The 19,998-nt window shown below is 43.4% G+C and overlaps 1 protein-coding gene across 1 annotated transcript in view; it reads left to right on the top strand.

Moving 5' to 3' along the window:
• Positions 1-19,998, top strand: part of dnah6 (dynein, axonemal, heavy chain 6) — a 197,577-nt gene that overhangs the window by 66,050 nt on the left and 111,529 nt on the right. The window contains exons 35-37 of the mRNA XM_056280529.1: positions 4,893-5,114; positions 6,556-6,678; positions 8,670-8,852. Coding sequence (XP_056136504.1) covers positions 4,893-5,114; positions 6,556-6,678; positions 8,670-8,852 — 528 coding nt within the window. The remainder of the gene's footprint in view (positions 1-4,892; positions 5,115-6,555; positions 6,679-8,669; positions 8,853-19,998) is intronic.

Genomic DNA, 19,998 nt, shown 5'->3' with positions numbered 1-19,998 from the left:
CACATCAACCATTAACCAACACATCCACCCCTACTCCTTGCATCCTCACTATTCCACTGTCCTCCCTCTCATTTATACATATGCATTCCATATTTCTGGTACTGACTTTTATTCCTCTCCTCTCCTGTGCATACATCATCATCTCCAGGCTCTCCTCAACCTGCTTCCTACTCTCACTACAGATCACAATGTCATCCGCGAACATCATAGGCCATGGAGACTCCTGCCTGATCACATGGTCAACCTGTCCATCACCATTTCAAACAAGATAGGGCACAGAGCCAATCCTTGAAGTAATCCCAACTCCACCTCAAACCCATCCGTCACTCCAACCAGACACCTCACCACTGTCCCACTGCCCTCATACATATCCTGCACCACTGTTAAATACTTCTCTGCCACTCCTGATTACCTCATACAATACCACACCTCCTCTCGTGGCACCCTGTCATAATCTTTTTCTAAATCCACAAATACACAATGTAACTCCTTCTGACCTTCTCTATACTCCTCCATCAACACTCTCAAAGCTAACATCGCTTCTGTTGTGCACTTTCCTAGCATGAAACCATATTGCTGCTTGCTAATCATCACCTCTCCTCTTAACCTAGCTTTTATTACGCTTTCCCATATCTTCATGCTGTGGCTGATCAACTTTATGCCTCTGTAGTTGCTACAGATCTGCACATCGCCCTTATTCTTGAAAATTGGTACCAGTATGCATCTTCTCCACTCCTCAGGCATCCTTTCACTTTCCAAGATTGTGTTAAAAAATCTCAGATTCCACTGCAATCTCTCCTAAACATCTCCATGCCTTCCACAGATATGTCATCAGGACAAACTGCCTTTCCACTCTTCATCCTGTTCATAGCTGCCCTCACTTTTTTCTTGCTAATCCACCACACTTCCTGATTCACTATCCCTACATCATCCAACGTTCTGTCTCTCTCATTTTCTTCATTCATCAGCCCCTCAAAGTACTTCTTCCACCTTCTCAAAACACTCTCCTTACTTGTCAGCACATTTCCATCTCTATTCTTCATCACCCTAACTTGCTGCACATCCTTCCCCGCTCGGTCCCTCTGTCTAGCCAGTTGGTACAAGTCCTTTTCTCCTTCATTAGTGTCCAACCTCTCATACAACTCGCCATATGCCTTTTTCCTTTGCCACCTCTCTCTTCACCTTATGCCACAGCTCCTTGTAGTTTTGTCTATTTTCTTCATCTCTCTGAATATCCCACTTCTTCTTTGCCAACCTCTTCCTCAGTATACTTTCCTGTACTTCCTCATCCCCCCACCAAGTCTCCTTGTCTTCCTTCCTCTGTCCAAATGATACAGCAAGTACCTTCCTAGCTGTCTCCCTCACTATTTCTGCAGCAGTTGCCCAGCTATCCGGCAATTCTTTACCACCCAGAGCCTGTGTTAGCTCCTCCCTCAATGCCACACAACAGTCTTCCTTCTTCAACTTCCACCATTTGATCATTGGCTCTACCTTAACTCTCTTCCTCTTCTTGATCTCCAAAGTCATCCTACAGACCACCATCCGATGCTGCCTAGCTACGTTCTCCCCTGTCAACCCTTTAAAGTCTCCAATCTCTTTGTACCCCCTGCATAAGACATAGTCCACCTGTGTGCACCTTCATCCACTCTTATACAAAATACAAAATCCACCACCATCTGTCCTTTCACATTCCTCTCCTTGACACCATACCTACCCATCACCTCCGTTCCCTCCACCAACATGCCTGCTGAATTCCGCTCCAATCACCATTCGTTCCTCCTTGGGTACAGTCTCCACCACATCATCCAGCTCATGGCTGCAGAATTCTTCTTTATCTTCCATCTCACACCCAACTTGTGGGGCATATGTGCTGACAACATTCATCATCACACCTTCAGTTTCCAGCTTTGTACTCATCACTCTGTCTGACACTCTGTTTACCTCTGACACACTCTCCACATACTCTTCCTTCAGGATTATCCCTACCCCATTTCTAATCCCATCCGCACCATGGTAGAAAAGTTTGAACCCCCCTTTCAGTGCTCCTGACCTTGCTCTCCTTCCACCGGGTCTCTTGCACAGTCAGTAGTATATCCACCTTCCTTCTCTCCATCATATCAGCCAGCTGTATCCCTTTACTAGTCATAGTGTCAACATTCAAAGTTCCGACTCTCACCTCCACACTCCTACCCTTCCTATTTTCCGGCTGCCTCTGGACATGCTTTCCCCCTCTCGTTCTCTTTCATCCAACAGTAGCATAGTTTCCACCAGCATCCTGATGGCCAACAGTACTGGTGGTGGCCATTGGTAAATCAAAACTTAAGCAATCAGGTATGGAAATCTGATTTATGAGCCACATATTTGATTTGGCAAGGGTTTTACACTGGGTGCCCTTCCTGATGCAACCCTCTTCATTTATTCAGGCATGGGACCAGCACTAAGAATGCACTGGCTTTTGCATGTGCATTCCCATTGGCTGGGTTACATATCACATCAATAATAATAATAATAATGATAAATTTTTAACAGTACACAAAGACGCTTTACATAAGTTAAAATGAACATAAAAGCAACACACCAAAAATACAAAACACACAACATTAATCACACATTAAAAGCAATTCTGAAAAGGTGAGCTTTGGTTAATGATTTGAGCATGGACAAATCAGTGCAGTCTCTGATGTGTTTGGGGAGGGGGCTCCAGAGGGAGGGGGCATCTATGGAAAAGGCTCTATCACCCCATGTTTGGTGCTTGGTCCTGTGTGGTGGATAGAGGAGGTTGGCATCGGAGGAGTAAAGGCTGCGGGAAGGAGTATGGTAGTGCAGCAGGTCAGTGAGGTAGGAGGGGGCCTGAATATAGAGGGCTTTGTGAGTTAGGAGAAGGACTTTGAATTGGATCCGTTGTTGGACAGGGAGCCAGTGAAAGTTCTGGAGGATAGCTGATGTGGTCATGGGAGCAGGAGTGGGTGAGCAGGTGAGCAGCAGAGTTCTGGATGTACTGGAGTTTGTTTAGGACTTTGGATGATGAGCCATAAAGAATGCTGTTTCAGTAGTAAATTCTTGATGTGATGAAGGCACAGAATTTTAGTGTGTGTGTGTTGCAAATGTATTTCTTGCACTTGATTCATGTGTACTGTGTCTTCCTGTCCTTGAGTCCACATACATTGCATCACTTCTTCTTGTTGCACCGGCTGCAACCTAGAATGATGAAAACACTTGGATCAGAAATTTTGCCAACACCTCTCACTCATACACACATGTAGTTACAGCAGACCAATGTAGGACAGTCACACACACACACACACACACACACACACACACACACACACACACACACACACACACACACACACACACACACACCACACACACACATGCAACGACATCACTCACACTTACTTCAGGTACTGGAGTTGGTGCGTATGTTGGTTGGGTGGGTGGGGCACCAGCATCCTTCTCCTAAATCCTTCTCACGATGGCTGCAGAAGCTGGGGTCCTTGGGATATGTTGTCTGCTCTGGATATGAGGTCTTACCAATGCTTTTCCCAGCTCCTCAAGAAAGAGCCATCTCCTCTATAGTTTCCATTGGTTCCAATCTTGCTTGTTGCAAGTAAGTAGTTTCTACCCTTTACACAGCATATGACTGTAGAAAAGTATGAGGGAACGCTAGCTAATGTCATATGTGTAACATATTCTCTATATTATCTGGATGTATCTTATACTGCTAATATATCCATAACAGTGATTTGAGCCGGAGACCAATTTCCAATGTCTGGTCCTCTTTATTATAACTCTCCGACTGCCGCAGCTGTCAACATCCGGGGTATATGAGAGCCTAGCTTAACCACCACTAGGTAGCGCTGTTGGTCTACTAATGATTATCATCCAGCTAAGCAATTAGTATCAGTATACTACAATATGCAGTTGAAACAACAACAGATAAACTTGCAGGATTACGGGAGAGAAAGGCTGGGTGCCTGTCATTGAATTGTGCACATCAACATAACATTGCTCCGTACAGTATACAAACTTACCTTCCACAGTGTCACTGTGGCATGACTGCAGGATCTTCCTAAGCCAGCGATACAGGAACACCCCATCGTAGCCACAGCTCCCTGTGCTGTAAGCAGCACCCGAGCCGAATGACTCTGGCAACTGGCTTGACTCAGGTTTATATTGGCTTTAAGAAATATGAATTCACCCTCTCTGTGTATGAGTCCACGGCTGACCTTCCCACTATGTAGGTACTGGTACACTTCCATACTTTTATAGTTTTTCACTGCCGAACTGTCTATGACTACCAAGAGTACAAAATAATTGAAAATGTTGCCATAGGTAACATCAGGCCACCTTTTCATCCCATCTGCTCACAGAATTATGAACCTTGGATGAGGTAGTGTTGTCCCATTTGAGCTCCTTATTGCTTTTTTTGTCTCATGTAACTTTGTTCATTTTGTTTGATGCCGTTGTTAATTTGGTTAACTAGCTAGCTAGCCAAGTAGCTGACCGAAGGTTCTAACACACAAGGTGGAAGAAACACTCTTTTGAAAGTGGGCATGTTGAAATAAGGTGTATATGGTCACCTATAGATGGCTATGCTTGAAAAGATGAACGTTCCTCCCCAATCCTTACCTTAACCTTAACCACACCAATTGCAGGCCATACTTAACCATCTCACTCTAACCTGTTGATTAGTGGGTGGGACTTCTGTTTAGAGTATAGCCATCTACTGACAACCCCCCGAACCCACACTCAAACCTTCCTGCCACAGATAGTTTCCACTAAACCCTTTGCCTCCCCACACTGCTGTTGTGTGTATCTTGCTTAAAGTATTTATCTCTCTCTCTTTCTCTTTCTTCACTCATGTATATGCCACAAACCTCTTTCTCAAGGTTAACACACAAACTCTTGAATGGCGTGACGGCCTGATGGCGCTGAGTGTGCGTGCGGCGGTCAATGACACCAGTAACAACCACAAGTGGATCATCAGTGATGGGCCAGTGGATGCGCTGTGGATCGAAAACATGAACACCGTTCTGGATGATAACAAGATGCTTTGTCTGGCCAACAGCGAGCGAATTAAACTCACCCCATCCATACACATGGTGTTTGAGGTTAGGCAAAGGGAGGAAAGAGGCTGTTTGATGTTTTGCTGGGCCAACAGTTTGTATGTTTAAGTCATATCACCCATACTGTACACAGTTAAGTCAGGTAGGCATGAATTTAATGGTTTATGGCTTTAAATACGAGGTTGTGTATAGCCACCAAGCAGGTATTGCCACCATATATAAAGGGTTCTACAGCAGCAGTCCTTGTCAAAAGCCCTAAATAAGTTCACACAAGCTATAAAATTAAAATTGGAGTTTATTTTATGCTTGACCTTCAAAGTACGGATTTGAATTCAGTTATTTTTAAACTTAGAGGCTAACTTGAGTTTAAGAACTGTTCCTCCCCCTTCCATAGTCCCCATTAGAGTAAATACCATCCTCCAGTGTCTTGATGCTCAATAATCAAGGCTCAGCGTTTTCGGTTTTTATTTTTCAAAGCCATCCAGCATGCCGAATTTCGCCACAAGAGGATACTGTTACATAACCTCACATGAACAGGAACAACTTTTGGATCCCTGGAAACATAAAATCCGGGTGAAAATCAGTTTAAACCGATATGCTCCTTTTAAAAAATCTGGGTATTTTTCAGTAAAAATCGGTAAAAACTGAAAACGCTGAGCTTTGTCAATAATCCAGGTAAGAAAATCACATAAGGTTGAATCAGTTCATCTGGACACAATGAGAGTCTCATGAGACTGAAGAGGTCACTCAGATGAGTGATGAAACATTTCTCTTTCAATAAATGTTTCCAGATGAACTGATTAAATCTTTTGTGATACCATCCTCAAGGGCATCGTGGCTTTACAGTTACCAAAACATTTGCATTGACAGCAAAAAATTTTTTTTAAATGTAGTGTATAAATGTGGTGGCACGGTGGCGCAGTGGCTAGTGCAGCCACCTCACAGCAAGAAGGTCCTGGGTCTGAGCCCCGGGGTAGTCCAACCTTGGGGGTTGTCCCGGGCCATCCTCTGTATGGAGTTTGCATGCTCTCTTCATGTCTGTGTGGGTTTCCTCCGGGTGCTCCGGTTTCCTCCCACAGTCCAATGACATGTAGGTCAGGTGAGTCGGCCATACTAAATTGTCCCTAGGTGTGTGTGTGTGTGTGTGTGTGTGTGTGTGTGTGTGTGTGTGTGTGTGTGTGTGTGGGTGTGTGTGTGTGTCGGTGTGTGTCGGTGTCTGTGTCTGTGTTGGCCCTGTCCAGGGTGTCACCCCACCTACCGCCCAATGACTGCTGGGATAGGCTCCAGAATGCCCGTGACCCTGAGAGCAGGATAAGTGGTTTAGATAGTGGATGGTGTGCATAAACTAGATTAAAAAGGAAGACTACTGATTGATTTAAAAAAAAAAGAGTTGGCATAGTATTCAAATAAGGCTTGCCAAGTCACCCTGAAATATAAGATATATGATGTTAATCTTAGGTTTGTAAACAGTGTTTTTTTTTTCCAGGTCCAAGACTTGGTGGTGGCCTCCCCAGCTACGGTCAGTCGCTGTGGAATGGTTTATATTGACCCAGAAGAGCTCAAGTGGATGCCCTATGTCCAAACATGGATCAGTAGTCTTGGCAAAATGGTAATATACCCCTTTGGTGTACTTGATGTACTTTTTTTTCATAATTGTTATGTTACAAGATACAGGTTTGTCAAAATCAAACAAGATACTCACAGAAGTAGCCAAGGTTTTTGCTTGTAGAGCAGTTGCCATTTCGATTTGGCACATGACAAGCTCATAGTAGCATTATAATTCTCCACCCAGGTCATCATGAGGATATTCCAGGGTTTCAGCATTATTCCATCATCAAACACACTTCTGGATTTTTCAGAACGCTGACCACTGATCTTATCTGTCTACTCTTCAGGAATCAGGAACAATTTATTTTCATTTCTTTCATGTACTTCCATACACAGTCCAAAAATTCCACTGTCAAGAGAACGAACACCAGCCAGGATGACTGTAAGAACTGCTGGTCTGCATAGCAGTTAGCTTAGCCTGCCCCGCTTCTGCATCCTGTCAGACCGCCCTTGGTGTTTCCTCCTCGGGCGCAGCTCTGGCAGAGCCGTGGTCCCTGGGCCCCCCAGATGCAGCAGACCAAGCTCCTCCAGCCACTCCACTGCCAGCTCTCCCAGCCAGACATCTGCGACACACCTCCCCGCACTCCACACGACAACACTAAAACACAGTCAACGCTAGGCGAGGCCGCTGCCAGACTGCCCTCGGTGTTATCGGAACTGCCGGTCTGCAAAAGCTAGCAGTAAGCTTAGCCTGCCCCGTTTCTGTGTCCTGTCAGAACACCCTTGGTGTTACCTCTTGGGTGCAGCTCTGGTCAGGGCCGTGGTCCCTGGACCCACAGGATGCAGCAGACCAAGCTTTCCCAGCCGATCCAACGCCAGCCCTCCCAGCCATCAAACAAACACAAAACAAACTGAGACGCAGACATTGACAAATACACTGCATGGACGGTACTGTGTGAGGCTGTCAGAAACGTAAGTTCGCGCCGCCATCTCCCCACACCGGTACAGGGAGAGGCTGCTGCAAACGTGAATTCACACTGCCATCTTCCCACACTGGAAGTGGAAGAAAGTTGCTTTGAAAGTAAGAGTGCACAGATCTCATGTGTGTGTGTGTGTGTGTGTGTGTGTGTGTACACGTGCGTGCATGCACACACATTTGTGCATTCATGGAGCTTTGCATGCCTGCGTGTATGCAGATATGTGTGTTGGTACATCAATAGTAATGTTACTGTTGAGGCGCTCCTAATAACCATTGCATCACATTATGCTGAACACCAGTGTCAGCATGAACAACAAAAACAGCACATTGCCCCAAAGTTGATGTAACATTGGTTGTGACTCTTTTAGCCTGCTCTCATCAAAAAGAGAATGGGCCTTCCCTTTCAACTGACGTACACCGTTCACTTTTTCCTCTCTGAATATCTAAATGATTTTGTGGAGATATTGAATTAATTACATTTTAATACATTCTCTCTCTCTACCCTCACACTCCTTTTCCCTATCATGCATTGGGAACCTACACACTCTCCCTACCACAAACTGAGAATCCTCATATCACCTCTCTCCCGTATAGAGTTTTGTGTACACACATTACCTCTCCCAGGTTGTATGAAGTTCTTAAAGTTTTCTTATTTTCATATATATATATATATATATATATATATATATATATATATATATATATATATATTTACTTTTACGTTCTCTTGTAAGTTTAAAAAAACTCTGAATGGCAGAGGAAAGTGAAACTTTTTGTTTTGATATAAATTTTGTAATATATACTGCTGTGAAAAATAAAGAATTAAAAAAAGAATAAGTTTCAGCAACTGCAGAATTTTCAATTAAAATTGAATTGATTTTCTTTTCTACCTGTGGACGTCGCTCTATTTTAGCCCGTAGCTACCAGAAGTTTCTAAGCTACTTTAGTCTCTTTTTCATGGTAGTCTATATGCCTGTAGTAGACCACTAAATATCTTATTTTCCTGTTGTTGTTACATCCATTCTTGTTTTCATCTTCCCATTCTTTTTCCATCCATCCCCTTCCTCCCTTAGTTCCCAGACTCAGTGCGTGTATACCTACTGAAGCTGTTTGAGCAGTATGTGGAGGATGGTCTTCAGTTCGTGTTGAAGTGCTGTGCCCAGGCCATGGGCCAGGTGGACATTAGTAAAGTTACTACGCTGTGCTGTCTGCTAGAGTCGCTGCTGCTAGCAAAGGAAGGGCCAGACCTTACCATGGTATGTTAAACAGTATATAGAATCATGAATTTGGTCCTGTTGCTCTTTACCATCCAATTCAGCTGGATTTCAAATACTGTCTGATATTTAAAGCATAAGTCTTAAATGGTAAATGGACTGCATTTACTATATAGCACTTTTCTAGTCTATCGACCACTCAAAGCGTTTAACAGTCTATGCCTTACATTCACCCATTCACTCATACATTCATACACTGATTGGAGGAGGCTGCCATGCAAGCTGTCAACCTGCAGTTAAGGGTTCAAGGTCTTGCTCAAGGACATTTCGATACACTCTCCACAGGAGCTGGGGATCGAACCAATAACCCGATTAGTGGATGACCCGCTCTACCTACTGAGCCATGTCTCTACCAAGTCTCGCAGAATAACTTAGTATTCTGATTAATTTTTGTTTTTTCCCCATTTCCAACTACTACATATTGAACTACACTACATACATTTTATACTACATATTGAGTATGCCACTTATAATTGACTAAATGGTATGATGGGATCCAACTGATATATATATATATATAAAATTATTTATCAGATTAACACTGACAATTGAAAATTATACTATATATATACACTACCGTTCAAAAGTTTGGGATCACCCAAACAATTTTGTGTTTTCCATGAAAAGTCACACTTATTCACCACCATATGTTGTGAAATGAATAGAAAATAGAGTCAAGACATTGACAAGGTTAGAAATAATGATTTGTATTTGAAATAAGATTTTTTTTACATCAAACTTTGCTTTCGTCAAAGAATCCTCCATTTGCAGCAATTACAGCATTGCAGACCTTTGGCATTCTAGCTGTTAATTTGTTGAGGTAATCTGGAGAAATTGCACCCCACGCTTCCAGAAGCAGCTCCCACAAGTTGGATTGGTTGGATGGGCACTTCTTGCGTACCATACGGTCAAGCTGCTCCCACAACAGCTCAATGGGGTTCAGATCTGGTGACTGCGCTGGCCACTCCATTACCGATAGAATACCAGCTGCCTGCTTCTGCTCTAAATAGTTCTTGCACAATTTGGAGGTGTGTTTGGGGTCATTGTCCTGTTGTAGGATGAAATTGGCTCCAATCAAGCGCTGTCCACTGGGTATGGCATGGCGTTGCAAAATGGAGTGATAGCCTTCCTTATTCAGAATCCCTTTTACCCTGTACAAATCTCCCACCTTACCAGCACCAAAGCAACCCCAGACCATCACATTACCTCCACCATGCTTAACAGATGGCGTCAGGCATTCTTCCAGCATCTTTTCATTTGTTCTGCGTCTCACAAACGTTCTTCTTTGTGATCCAAACACCTCAAACTTGGATTCATCCGTCCACAACACTTTTTTCCAGTCTTCCTCTGTCCAATGTCTGTGTTCTTTTGCCCATCTTAATCTTTTTCTTTTATTGGTCAGTCTCAGATATGGCTTTTTCTTTGCCACTCTGCCCTGAAGCCCAGAATCCCGCAGCCGCCTCTTCACTGTAGATGTTGACACTGGTGTTTTGCGGGTACTATTTAATGAAGATGCCAGTTGGGGACCTGTGAGGCGTCTGTTTCTCAAACTAGAGACTCTAATGTACTTATCTTCTTGCTCAGTTGTGCAACGCGGCCTCCCACTTCTTTTTCTACTCTGGTTAGAGCCTGTTTGTGCTGTCCTCTGAAGGGAGTAGTACACACCGGTGTAGGAAATCTTCAATTTCTTAGCAATTTCTCGCATGGAATAGCCTTCATTTCTAAGAACAAGAATAGACTGTCGAGTTTCAGATGAAAGTTCTCTTTTTCTGGCCATTTTGAGCGTTTAATTGACCCCACAAATGTGATGCTCCAGAAACTCAATCTGCTCAAAGGAAGGTCAGTTTTGTAGCTTCTGTAACGAGCTAAACTGTTTTCAGATGTGTGAACATGATTGCACAAGGGTTTTCTAATCATCAATTAGCCTTCTGAGCCAATAAGCAAACACATTGTACCATTAGAACACTGGAGTGATAGTTGCTTGAAATGGGCCTCTATACACCTATGTAGATATTGCACCAAAAACCAGACATTTGCCGCTAGAATAGTCATTTACCACATTAGCAATGTATAGAGTGTATTTCTTTAAAGTTAAGACTAGTTTAAAGTTATCTTCATTGAAAAGTACAGTGATTTTCCTTCAAAAATATGGACATTTCAATGTGATCCCAAACTTTTGAACGGTAGTGTATATATATAGCGGGGGGTTTTTTTGGAAACTGTCAATGGTGTTGATAAAAGTGCTCAAGTCCACAGGATGTTGCAATGAAACGTTCGATGTAGAAAAAAGAGCTCAACAATTCAGGAGCAAAGATATATTTTGCCGCTGATGAGTGCATTGAGCATGAAACAAGCTTGTTCTGCCATTTAACAACTTTGAGCTATAAAAAAAAAGATATATTTCCAGTGCATCCGGAAAGTATTCACACCCCTTCACTTTCCCCACATTGTGTTATGCTACAGCCTTATTCCAAAATGGATTAAATTCCTTTTTTTTTCTCATCAATCTACACACAATACTCCATAATGACAAAGTGAAAAAGGTTTTGTAGAAATTTTTTGCAAATTTATTAAAAATAAAAAACTGAAATATTGCATGTACATAAGTATTCACACCCTTTGCTTTGACACTCAAAATTGAGCTCAGATTCATCCTGTTTCCACTGATCATATCATCCTTGAGGTGTTTCTATATCTTGATTGAAGTCCACCTGTAGTAAATTCAATTGATCGGACATGATTTGGAAAGGCACACACCTGTCTATATAAGGTCCCACTGTTGACAGTGTATGTCAGAGCAGAAACCAAGCCATGAAGTCAAAGGAATTGTCTGTGGACATCCGAGACAGGATTGTATCGAGGCACAGATCTGGGGAAGGGTACAAAAAAATTTCTACAGCTTTGAAGGTCCTGTAGAGCACAGTGGTCTCCATCATTCGTAAATGGAAGAAGTTTGGATCCACCAGGACTCTTCCTAGAGCTGGCTGCCCAGCCAAACTGAGCAATCGGGGGAGAAGGGCCTTGGTCAGGGAGGTGACCAAGAACCCGATGGTCACTCTGACAGAGCTCCAGCGTTCCTCTGTGGAGATGGGAAAACCTTCCAGAAGGACAACCATCTCTGCAGCACTCCACCAATCAGGCCTTTATGGTAGAGTGGCCAGACGGAAGCCTCTGCTTAGTAAAAGGCACATGACAGCCCGCTTGGAGTTTGCCAGAAAGCATCTAAAGGACTCTCAGACCATGAGAAACTAGATCCTCTGGTCTGATGAAACCAAGATTGAACTCTTTGGCCTGAATGCCAAACATTGCGTCTGGAGGAAACCAGGCACCTCTCATCACCTTGCTAATACCATCCCTACATTGAAGCATGTTGGTGGCAGCATCATGTTGTGGGGATGTTTTTCAGCGGCAGGAACTGGGAGACTAGCCAGGATCGAGGGAAAGATGAATGGAGCAAAGTACAGAGAGATCCTTGATGAAAACCTGCTCCAGAGCGCTCAAGACCTCAGACTGGGGCGAAGGTTTACCTTTCAACATGACAACAACCATGAGCACACAGCCAAGACAATGAAGGAGTGGCTTCGGGACAAGTCTGTGAATGTCCTTGAGTGGCCCAGCCAGAGCCCAGACTTGAACCCCATTGAACATCTCTGGAAAGACCTGAAAATAGCTGTGCAGCGACGCTCCCCATCTAACCTTACAGCGCTCGAGAGGATCTGAGAAGAATGGGAGAAATACCCCAAATAAAGGTGTGCCAAGCTTGTAGCTTCATACCCAAGAAGACTTGAGGCTGTAATCGCTGCCAAGGGTGCCTCAACCAAGTACTGAGTAAAGGGTGTGAATACTTATGTACATGCAATATTTCAGTTTTTTATTTTTAATAAATTTGGAAAAAATTCTACAAAACCTTTTTCGCTTTGTCATTATGGGGTATTGTATGTAGATTGGTGAGTGGAAAAAAAGGAATTTAATCCATTTTGGAATAAGGCTGTAACATAACAAAATGTGGGGAAAGTGAAGGGGTGTGAATACTTTCCGGATGCACTGTATATATATATATGTAACAAGTTCTATTTGGGCCAAGATATCTAACCAAGTAATTCTTATCAGGACTGAATCGGTTAAACTGTCTAGTAAAGGGTCTAAGACTCTAGGTTGACTCTAGGAGTATAAAAGGCACACTGATGAGGTTTTAGAAAAAAGTATTAAATGCCGGTCTTTTATTATCAATATGATCAATATTCAAATCCCTTCTCAATAAGGTCAAACATATCAAACATATGTAAACTACTAATAAGACACGTTAGCCCCTAGCTAACGGGTCTGACCCTTTAGCCGAGCGGTTAGTGATGTCACCTTGTGGTGCAGTAAACCCCGTATCGAATCCCGCACCGGGCAAGAAAATAACCGGTTACATTGGTGGCAGCGGTGGGATCCGGAAGTGTGCAGATCCTCAGAAGTCTCTTCGGATTGCGGGAAAAACAAAGCACGAGGGCGCGCTTCCGGGGAGGGTGACGACTGTAAACTACTAATAAGACACATTAGCCCCTAGCTAACGGGTCTGACCCTTTAGCCGACGGTTAGTGATGTTGCCTTGTGGTGCAGTACACCCCGTATCGAATCCCGCACCGGGCAAGAAAATAACCGGTTACACATATATATAGTACACATTATAAGTCCTATGACTAAATCGGTTGCAACCTTGAAAGTAAAATAAAAGTCAATAAATGTCCCATCTACCCGGGTAGTGTGATTTTGGAAAAGAGCTCAAGTTTGCTTAGCTGCATCCTGCACGTTGTTGCCGCCTGGCGCGAATGAGGGTACTGCTCCTGGCGCATGCAGAGTTGAGAACTTGCTGTCTGAAGAGAGCATGCCGGGTGGAGCACGTGCATGCAGACTCGAGCAAGGGCGCTCGGGGGTCCTGGCTCGCCGTTCAAGACTTGGCGAGTCCACAAAAAAACCCAACCAGAGCTTTCGCTCGATTAAACTCAGAAAAAAAAACAATACAGGGTGGACTGTTCACAGTCGGACACTTCTCCTGTGTTAATACAACAGGTTTTATGAAACAAACTTGAAGTTAAAGGGTTATCTTTATCTTCTTTTGTCGATGTCTGGAATAACGTCCTCTACAGCAGCCTTTCTCAAACTTTTTAGTCCCGGGGACCAGTAATCCATGGCCCTCAACCTCTGGGGACCACTTACGTAATTTTTTGGGGGAAAAAAAGACTATTTTTTTATTCAATGTATTTTATTATATAAAACATTTTAATCATTTAAATGTAGGCTATATTTATAGAATTGTGTCTGTCTCTCTTGTCCGCACCACATCATGTCTATTTGAAAGTCTGTTGTCTGTCTGTCTTTTGTCTGTTGTTGGGTGAGTTGTCTGTCTGTCTGTTGTCTGTCCGTCTATTGGCTGAGTTGTCTGTCTCTCTGCTGGCTGAGTTGTCTGTCTCTCTGTTGGCTGAGTTGTCTGTCTCTCTGTTGGCTGAGTTGGCTGTCTCTCTGTTGGTTGAGTTGTCTGTCTCTCTGTTGGCTGAGTTGGCTGTCTCTCTGTTGGCTGAGTTGTCTGTCTCTCTGTTGTCTGTCTCTCTGTTGGTTGAGTTGGCTGTCTCTCTGTTGGACCTCATCTTTCCCTGCAGTAACTGACAGGTACTAATTAGCTTTAAAAACGAAATAAATTAAACAAACACCTTCACACATGACTGACATTCCTTCAAATCATTTTGCTGTCAGGTGACCAAATCAATAGGCTATTTAATAAAAAGGTGTGTGCATGTGTGTGAGAGAGAGGGTATAGGGAGAGACAGAATAAGAGGAACAATATAAATCAAATTAGTCTTAAAAAAACATAATATAATCAATGTCTGATTCATGTGCTCACCTAATGAGATGGGTGCGCATGTCTTCTTGAAACCAGTAGGTCAAACCGAGGGGGAAAGGAGGAGAGGGAAACAGGCATGATGTTTTCAGAAGCCAGTCTATTCCTGTATGTCGGCTTTGTCGCAGCAAGAGTTGAGAAGCCGGACTTGCACAGATAGGTGGAATGAAAGGGGAGCAACATTTTCACTGCCGTCTCACTGAGTTGCGGGTATTCTCCTCGGCAGGCCAGCCAGAATTCTGAAAGCAGCATAGTATTGAAACGAGCGCGCAACCCTCCGTCACATGACAGCTCCACAAGTGTGTCCTCCTCGAGAGTGGCAGATAATGTGCTGGTCTCGGCAGCGGTGAACAGATCACGCATCCATTGATTTCCAGTGCGTGCGTCAGATTGTGATGGGAAGTATTCCTCAAATTTGAGCAAAGTCTGGCTCAGGTGTTCTCCCATAAATTTGCGCATGGGGCTCAAATCCGCCTCACTCTCATCAGCCAGAGAAGAAAATAATGGGAACACATCATAAACTCCCTTGCCAATTCGAGTTTTCCAGACGGAGAGCTTTTTTTTGAATGCGGCGATTTTGTCATTCGTCTGAAAAATGTCCCGTCGCTAACAGAGCCATAGATATGTGTGGCTCTTTCGTGTACCGATGTCATGGCCGCGCCCGTCGTTATCGGAGCTATTGATTTGTATTTGTTTAGCAGCGACGGTCGTTGGGGGTGTTGATTTCGACTTCATTGTTAAGTGGTCATGAGAGTCGTTGGAGCCGTTAGTGAACGACTGTTGTTCTTGGAGGCTAGGCTTCTTGAGTCTCCTGGGTAGAGATGAAGAGCCACGAATACCTATGGCTCTGTTAGCGACGGGCGTTGGTAAACATCGGGACACAAAGAGCCACGCATATCGATAGCTCTGACAACGACTCCAAGAGGATAAATACTGAGTCTCATCACCAGCCAGTCAGACTAGCTTGGTCTCGTCAGAAACGCACGAACTGAGGAAGCCTCTTGGATGAGAGGCGAAACGTCTTCACGGATATATACCAAGTCCAGTTGCACTTGATTCAACCCTTTGGATAACCATGACCTGGATGAATGAGAACATTCACAGATCCATTGAATTGAATACAGTTATTTATTTAAATTAAAATATCAAATATATATAGCTTATATTTTTTTAAAGACAGTTATTTTGTGGCGGCCCAGCAGGGATTCCTTCGCGGCCCGGTGCCGGTCCCCGGCCCATAGTTTGAGAAAGGGGGCTCTACAGAGATCTGCTTTGCTGATTAACTCCAGACTGACGCAATCATAGGAAAAGTGACCTACATATGTGGTCTGCGGCGCCCTCTATTGGCGATAGGGGGTATTACAAGTAGATAAGTAAAATCATGGGAAATAATACAAGGGGATATTAACCCTTTCTATGTAGGGGTGTTGTGGTGTTGTGAGTGCTTGACAAATGAGGAGCGGAATATCAATACAGATGCGGGAAAAAAGTTTTAAAGCATAGCAGTACAAAGAATCATTGTCGATTCTTTGTCGAACCACATTAGCAGCTGATGAGTGCGAGACGCACGAAACAGGCCTGTACTGATATGCATTAAAACTTATTTCTCGCATCTGTATATATATTTAAATCAACACTGCTGCTTTCGTGCATCTTGCACTCATCAGCTGCTAATGTTTTTTTCACAAAGATATGTGAAAAAAAACATTAGCAGCTGATGAGTGCGAGATGCACGAAACAGGCCTGTACTGCTATGCATTAAAATCGTTTTTCCTGTATCCGTGTTGATATTCCACTCCTCATTAGTCGGGCACTCAACACCATTGACGGTTCCGGAAAATAACGCTATATATATATATATATATATATATACACTACCGTTCAAAAGTTTGGGATCACCCAAACAATTTTGTGTTTTCCATGAAAAGTCACACTTATTCACCACCATATGTTGTGAAATGAATAGAAAATAGAGTCAAGACATTGACAAGGTTAGAAATAATGATTTGTATTTGAAATAAGATTTTTTTTACATCAAACTTTGCTTTCGTCAAAGAATCCTCCATTTGCAGCAATTACAGCATTGCAGACCTTTGGCATTCTAGCTGTTAATTTGTTGAGGTAATCTGGAGAAATTGCACCCCACGCTTCCAGAAGCAGCTCCCACAAGTTGGATTGGTTGGATGGGCACTTCTTGCGTACCATACGGTCAAGCTGCTCCCACAACAGCTCAATGGGGTTCAGATCTGGTGACTGCGCTGGCCACTCCATTACCGATAGAATACCAGCTGCCTGCTTCTGCTCTAAATAGTTCTTGCACAATTTGGAGGTGTGTTTAGGGTCATTGTCCTGTTGTAGGATGAAATTGGCTCCAATCAAGCGCTGTCCACTGGGTATGGCATGGCGTTGCAAAATGGAGTGATAGCCTTCCTTATTCAGAATCCCTTTTACCCTGTACAAATCTCCCACCTTACCAGCACCAAAGCAACCCCAGACCATCACATTACCTCCACCATGCTTAACAGATGGCGTCAGGCATTCTTCCAGCATCTTTTCATTTGTTCTGCGTCTCACAAACGTTCTTCTTTGTGATCCAGACACCTCAAACTTGGATTCATCCGTCCACAACACTTTTTTCCAGTCTTCCTCTGTCCAATGTCTGTGTTCTTTTGCCCATCTTAATCTTTTTCTTTTATTGGTCAGTCTCAGATATGGCTTTTTCTTTGCCACTCTGCCCTGAAGCCCAGAATCCCGCAGCCGCCTCTTCACTGTAGATGTTGACACTGGTGTTTTGCGGGTACTATTTAATGAAGATGCCAGTTGGGGACCTGTGAGGCGTCTGTTTCTCCAACTAGAGACTCTAATGTACTTATCTTCTTGCTCAGTTGTGCAACGCGGCCTCCCACTTCTTTTTCTACTCTGGTTAGAGCCTGTTTGTGCTGTCCTCTGAAGGGAGTAGTACACACCGGTGTAGGAAATCTTCAATTTCTTAGCAATTTCTCGCATGGAATAGCCTTCATTTCTAAGAACAAGAATAGACTGTCGAGTTTCAGATGAAAGTTCTCTTTTTCTGGCCATTTTGAGCGTTTAATTGACCCCACAAATGTGATGCTCCAGAAACTCAATCTGCTCAAAGGAAGGTCAGTTTTGTAGCTTCTGTAACGAGCTAAACTGTTTTCAGATGTGTGAACATGATTGCACAAGGGTTTTCTAATCATCAATTAGCCTTCTGAGCCAATGAGCAAACACATTGTACCATTAGAACACTGGAGTGATAGTTGCTTGAAATGGGCCTCTATACACCTATGTAGATATTGCACCAAAAACCAGACATTTGCAGCTAGAATAGTCATTTACCACATTAGCAATGTATAGAGTGTATTTCTTTAAAGTTAAGACTAGTTTAAAGTTATCTTCATTGAACAGTACAGTGCTTTTCCTTCAAAAATATGGACATTTCAATGTGATCCCAAACTTTTGAACGGTAGTGTATATGCACACACACACACACACACACACACACACACACACACACACACACACACACACACACACACACACACACACACACACACCCCTTGGGAGAGGAATAGGCTACGGGAGTAAACCCCTACTGAGCTGTTTTTTGTTTTGTTTTTCTTGCCCTTTTGTATGTGTTTAAGTGAGAGAGTACCGCTGGCGTCATGTGTGGCTGCTGCTTCTCCCTCTCTTAGCCTCCCTTCCCATCCACTCCTGTATGTTTGTGTTATGTTTATCTGTTGTCTTGTTTCATCCCGTTTATTGTAAAGTGACTTTGAGTGTTAGAAAAGCGCTATATAAGTGTAATTTATGTATGTATATATATATACACACACACACATACATACATACATACATACATACATACACACATATCTATCATCGACCTATAGGTTTCGCTGTGGTTCGTGAGTTATAGCACACCTGGGTAATCGAGAGAGAAGAAGAGAGAGGCTTATATGACCGGAAAGAAAGAGTTAGCGCTTGCCACAAAATAAACTCAATTTTGCAAATAAATAAAAAAAAATTATTTGGTTTTTGAAATATTTTTGAACTGTGCAATCCTTGAAAAGTGGTGATTCTAAAGATACTTTTATTTTTGTTCTACAATGAGTATTTCTGGCGTTTTAAGCGAACATACAAACATACACTCTTGCTTTATACATTGTAACATGCACGGATAAATAGACTCACTAGCCCTTGGCTAACATGTCGGCCCCCTTAGTCGACTGGTTAATGTTGTCACCCGTGATGCGGGAGATAAGGGTTCGCGTCCCAGCTGCGGCGGTTCCTGGGCTGCCCCCCCCAATTCACTACTCTCTCTGTGTCTGTGTGTATATGATGGCGTGTTCCATTGAGTGTGACATACATGTAAGGAAGTGAGTTACACCCAATCACCGGCAGAATGTGATTTTGTATTGTCGACACGCATTTTTTTCTTTTCTGGAGTGTTCCCGATCAGAGTCTTTTGTCCCTCCGTGGCTTCTGTATAGAGCCAGTTCCGTTTTACATAGTAAGCACTGTTATCTATTGTTCGCCCACATAAATGGGTATTTTAAAAGGCCCATCACTGTTAGATTTTATATGAGATGGCTGCTATACATGTTTTTTATGCAACAGAGCTGATTTTTGTTTAAAAATGGAAGTTGGAAAAGTGCCATTTGATATTTTATTGCATCGTACGGTTGAGCTAGTTAAACAATGGTTGGTTAACATTGGTTAACATGATAAAATGTTAGCAGGCTAAGTAGGCTATTTGTTGATTAATGGTATTTTTCATATGGATTGAGCATTTCTTTGAATTTTTATTTTTATTTTTGTGGTCTCAGAAACTTACGAGTTCCGTTTAGTGTTACAAGCTGCAGTATACTGCGAGGGATGCTGTACATACGCGATAAAGCTAATAAATGCAGCAAACCTGTTCTGCCTCAACCATCATCAGGACTCCTGTCTCCCGTCTGTACAACTGTCTTCTCCTTCCATCCCCCCGGGAAGGGCGGATATAAAGACTTGCTAGCCCTTGGCTGTCGGAGTCCCGTCGGACCCTTTCGTCGACTGGTTAACGAGGTCGCTCGTGGTGCGGGAGAACCGGGTTCGCGTCCTGGCTGCTGCGGTTCCCGGGCTGACCCCGAATTTGCTACATTGGTGTCAGACAAGGTGGGATAGTGAGACTGTGAGACCATCGGAAGCGCGTGCGCCCAGAGGCGTGAGGGAACTGCTGATATGCTG

This window comes from Lampris incognitus, chromosome 5 (genome assembly GCF_029633865.1).
Source record: "Lampris incognitus isolate fLamInc1 chromosome 5, fLamInc1.hap2, whole genome shotgun sequence".
Lineage (NCBI taxonomy): Eukaryota > Metazoa > Chordata > Actinopteri > Lampriformes > Lampridae > Lampris > Lampris incognitus.
This window is presented reverse-complemented; position numbering and strand designations above follow the sequence as displayed.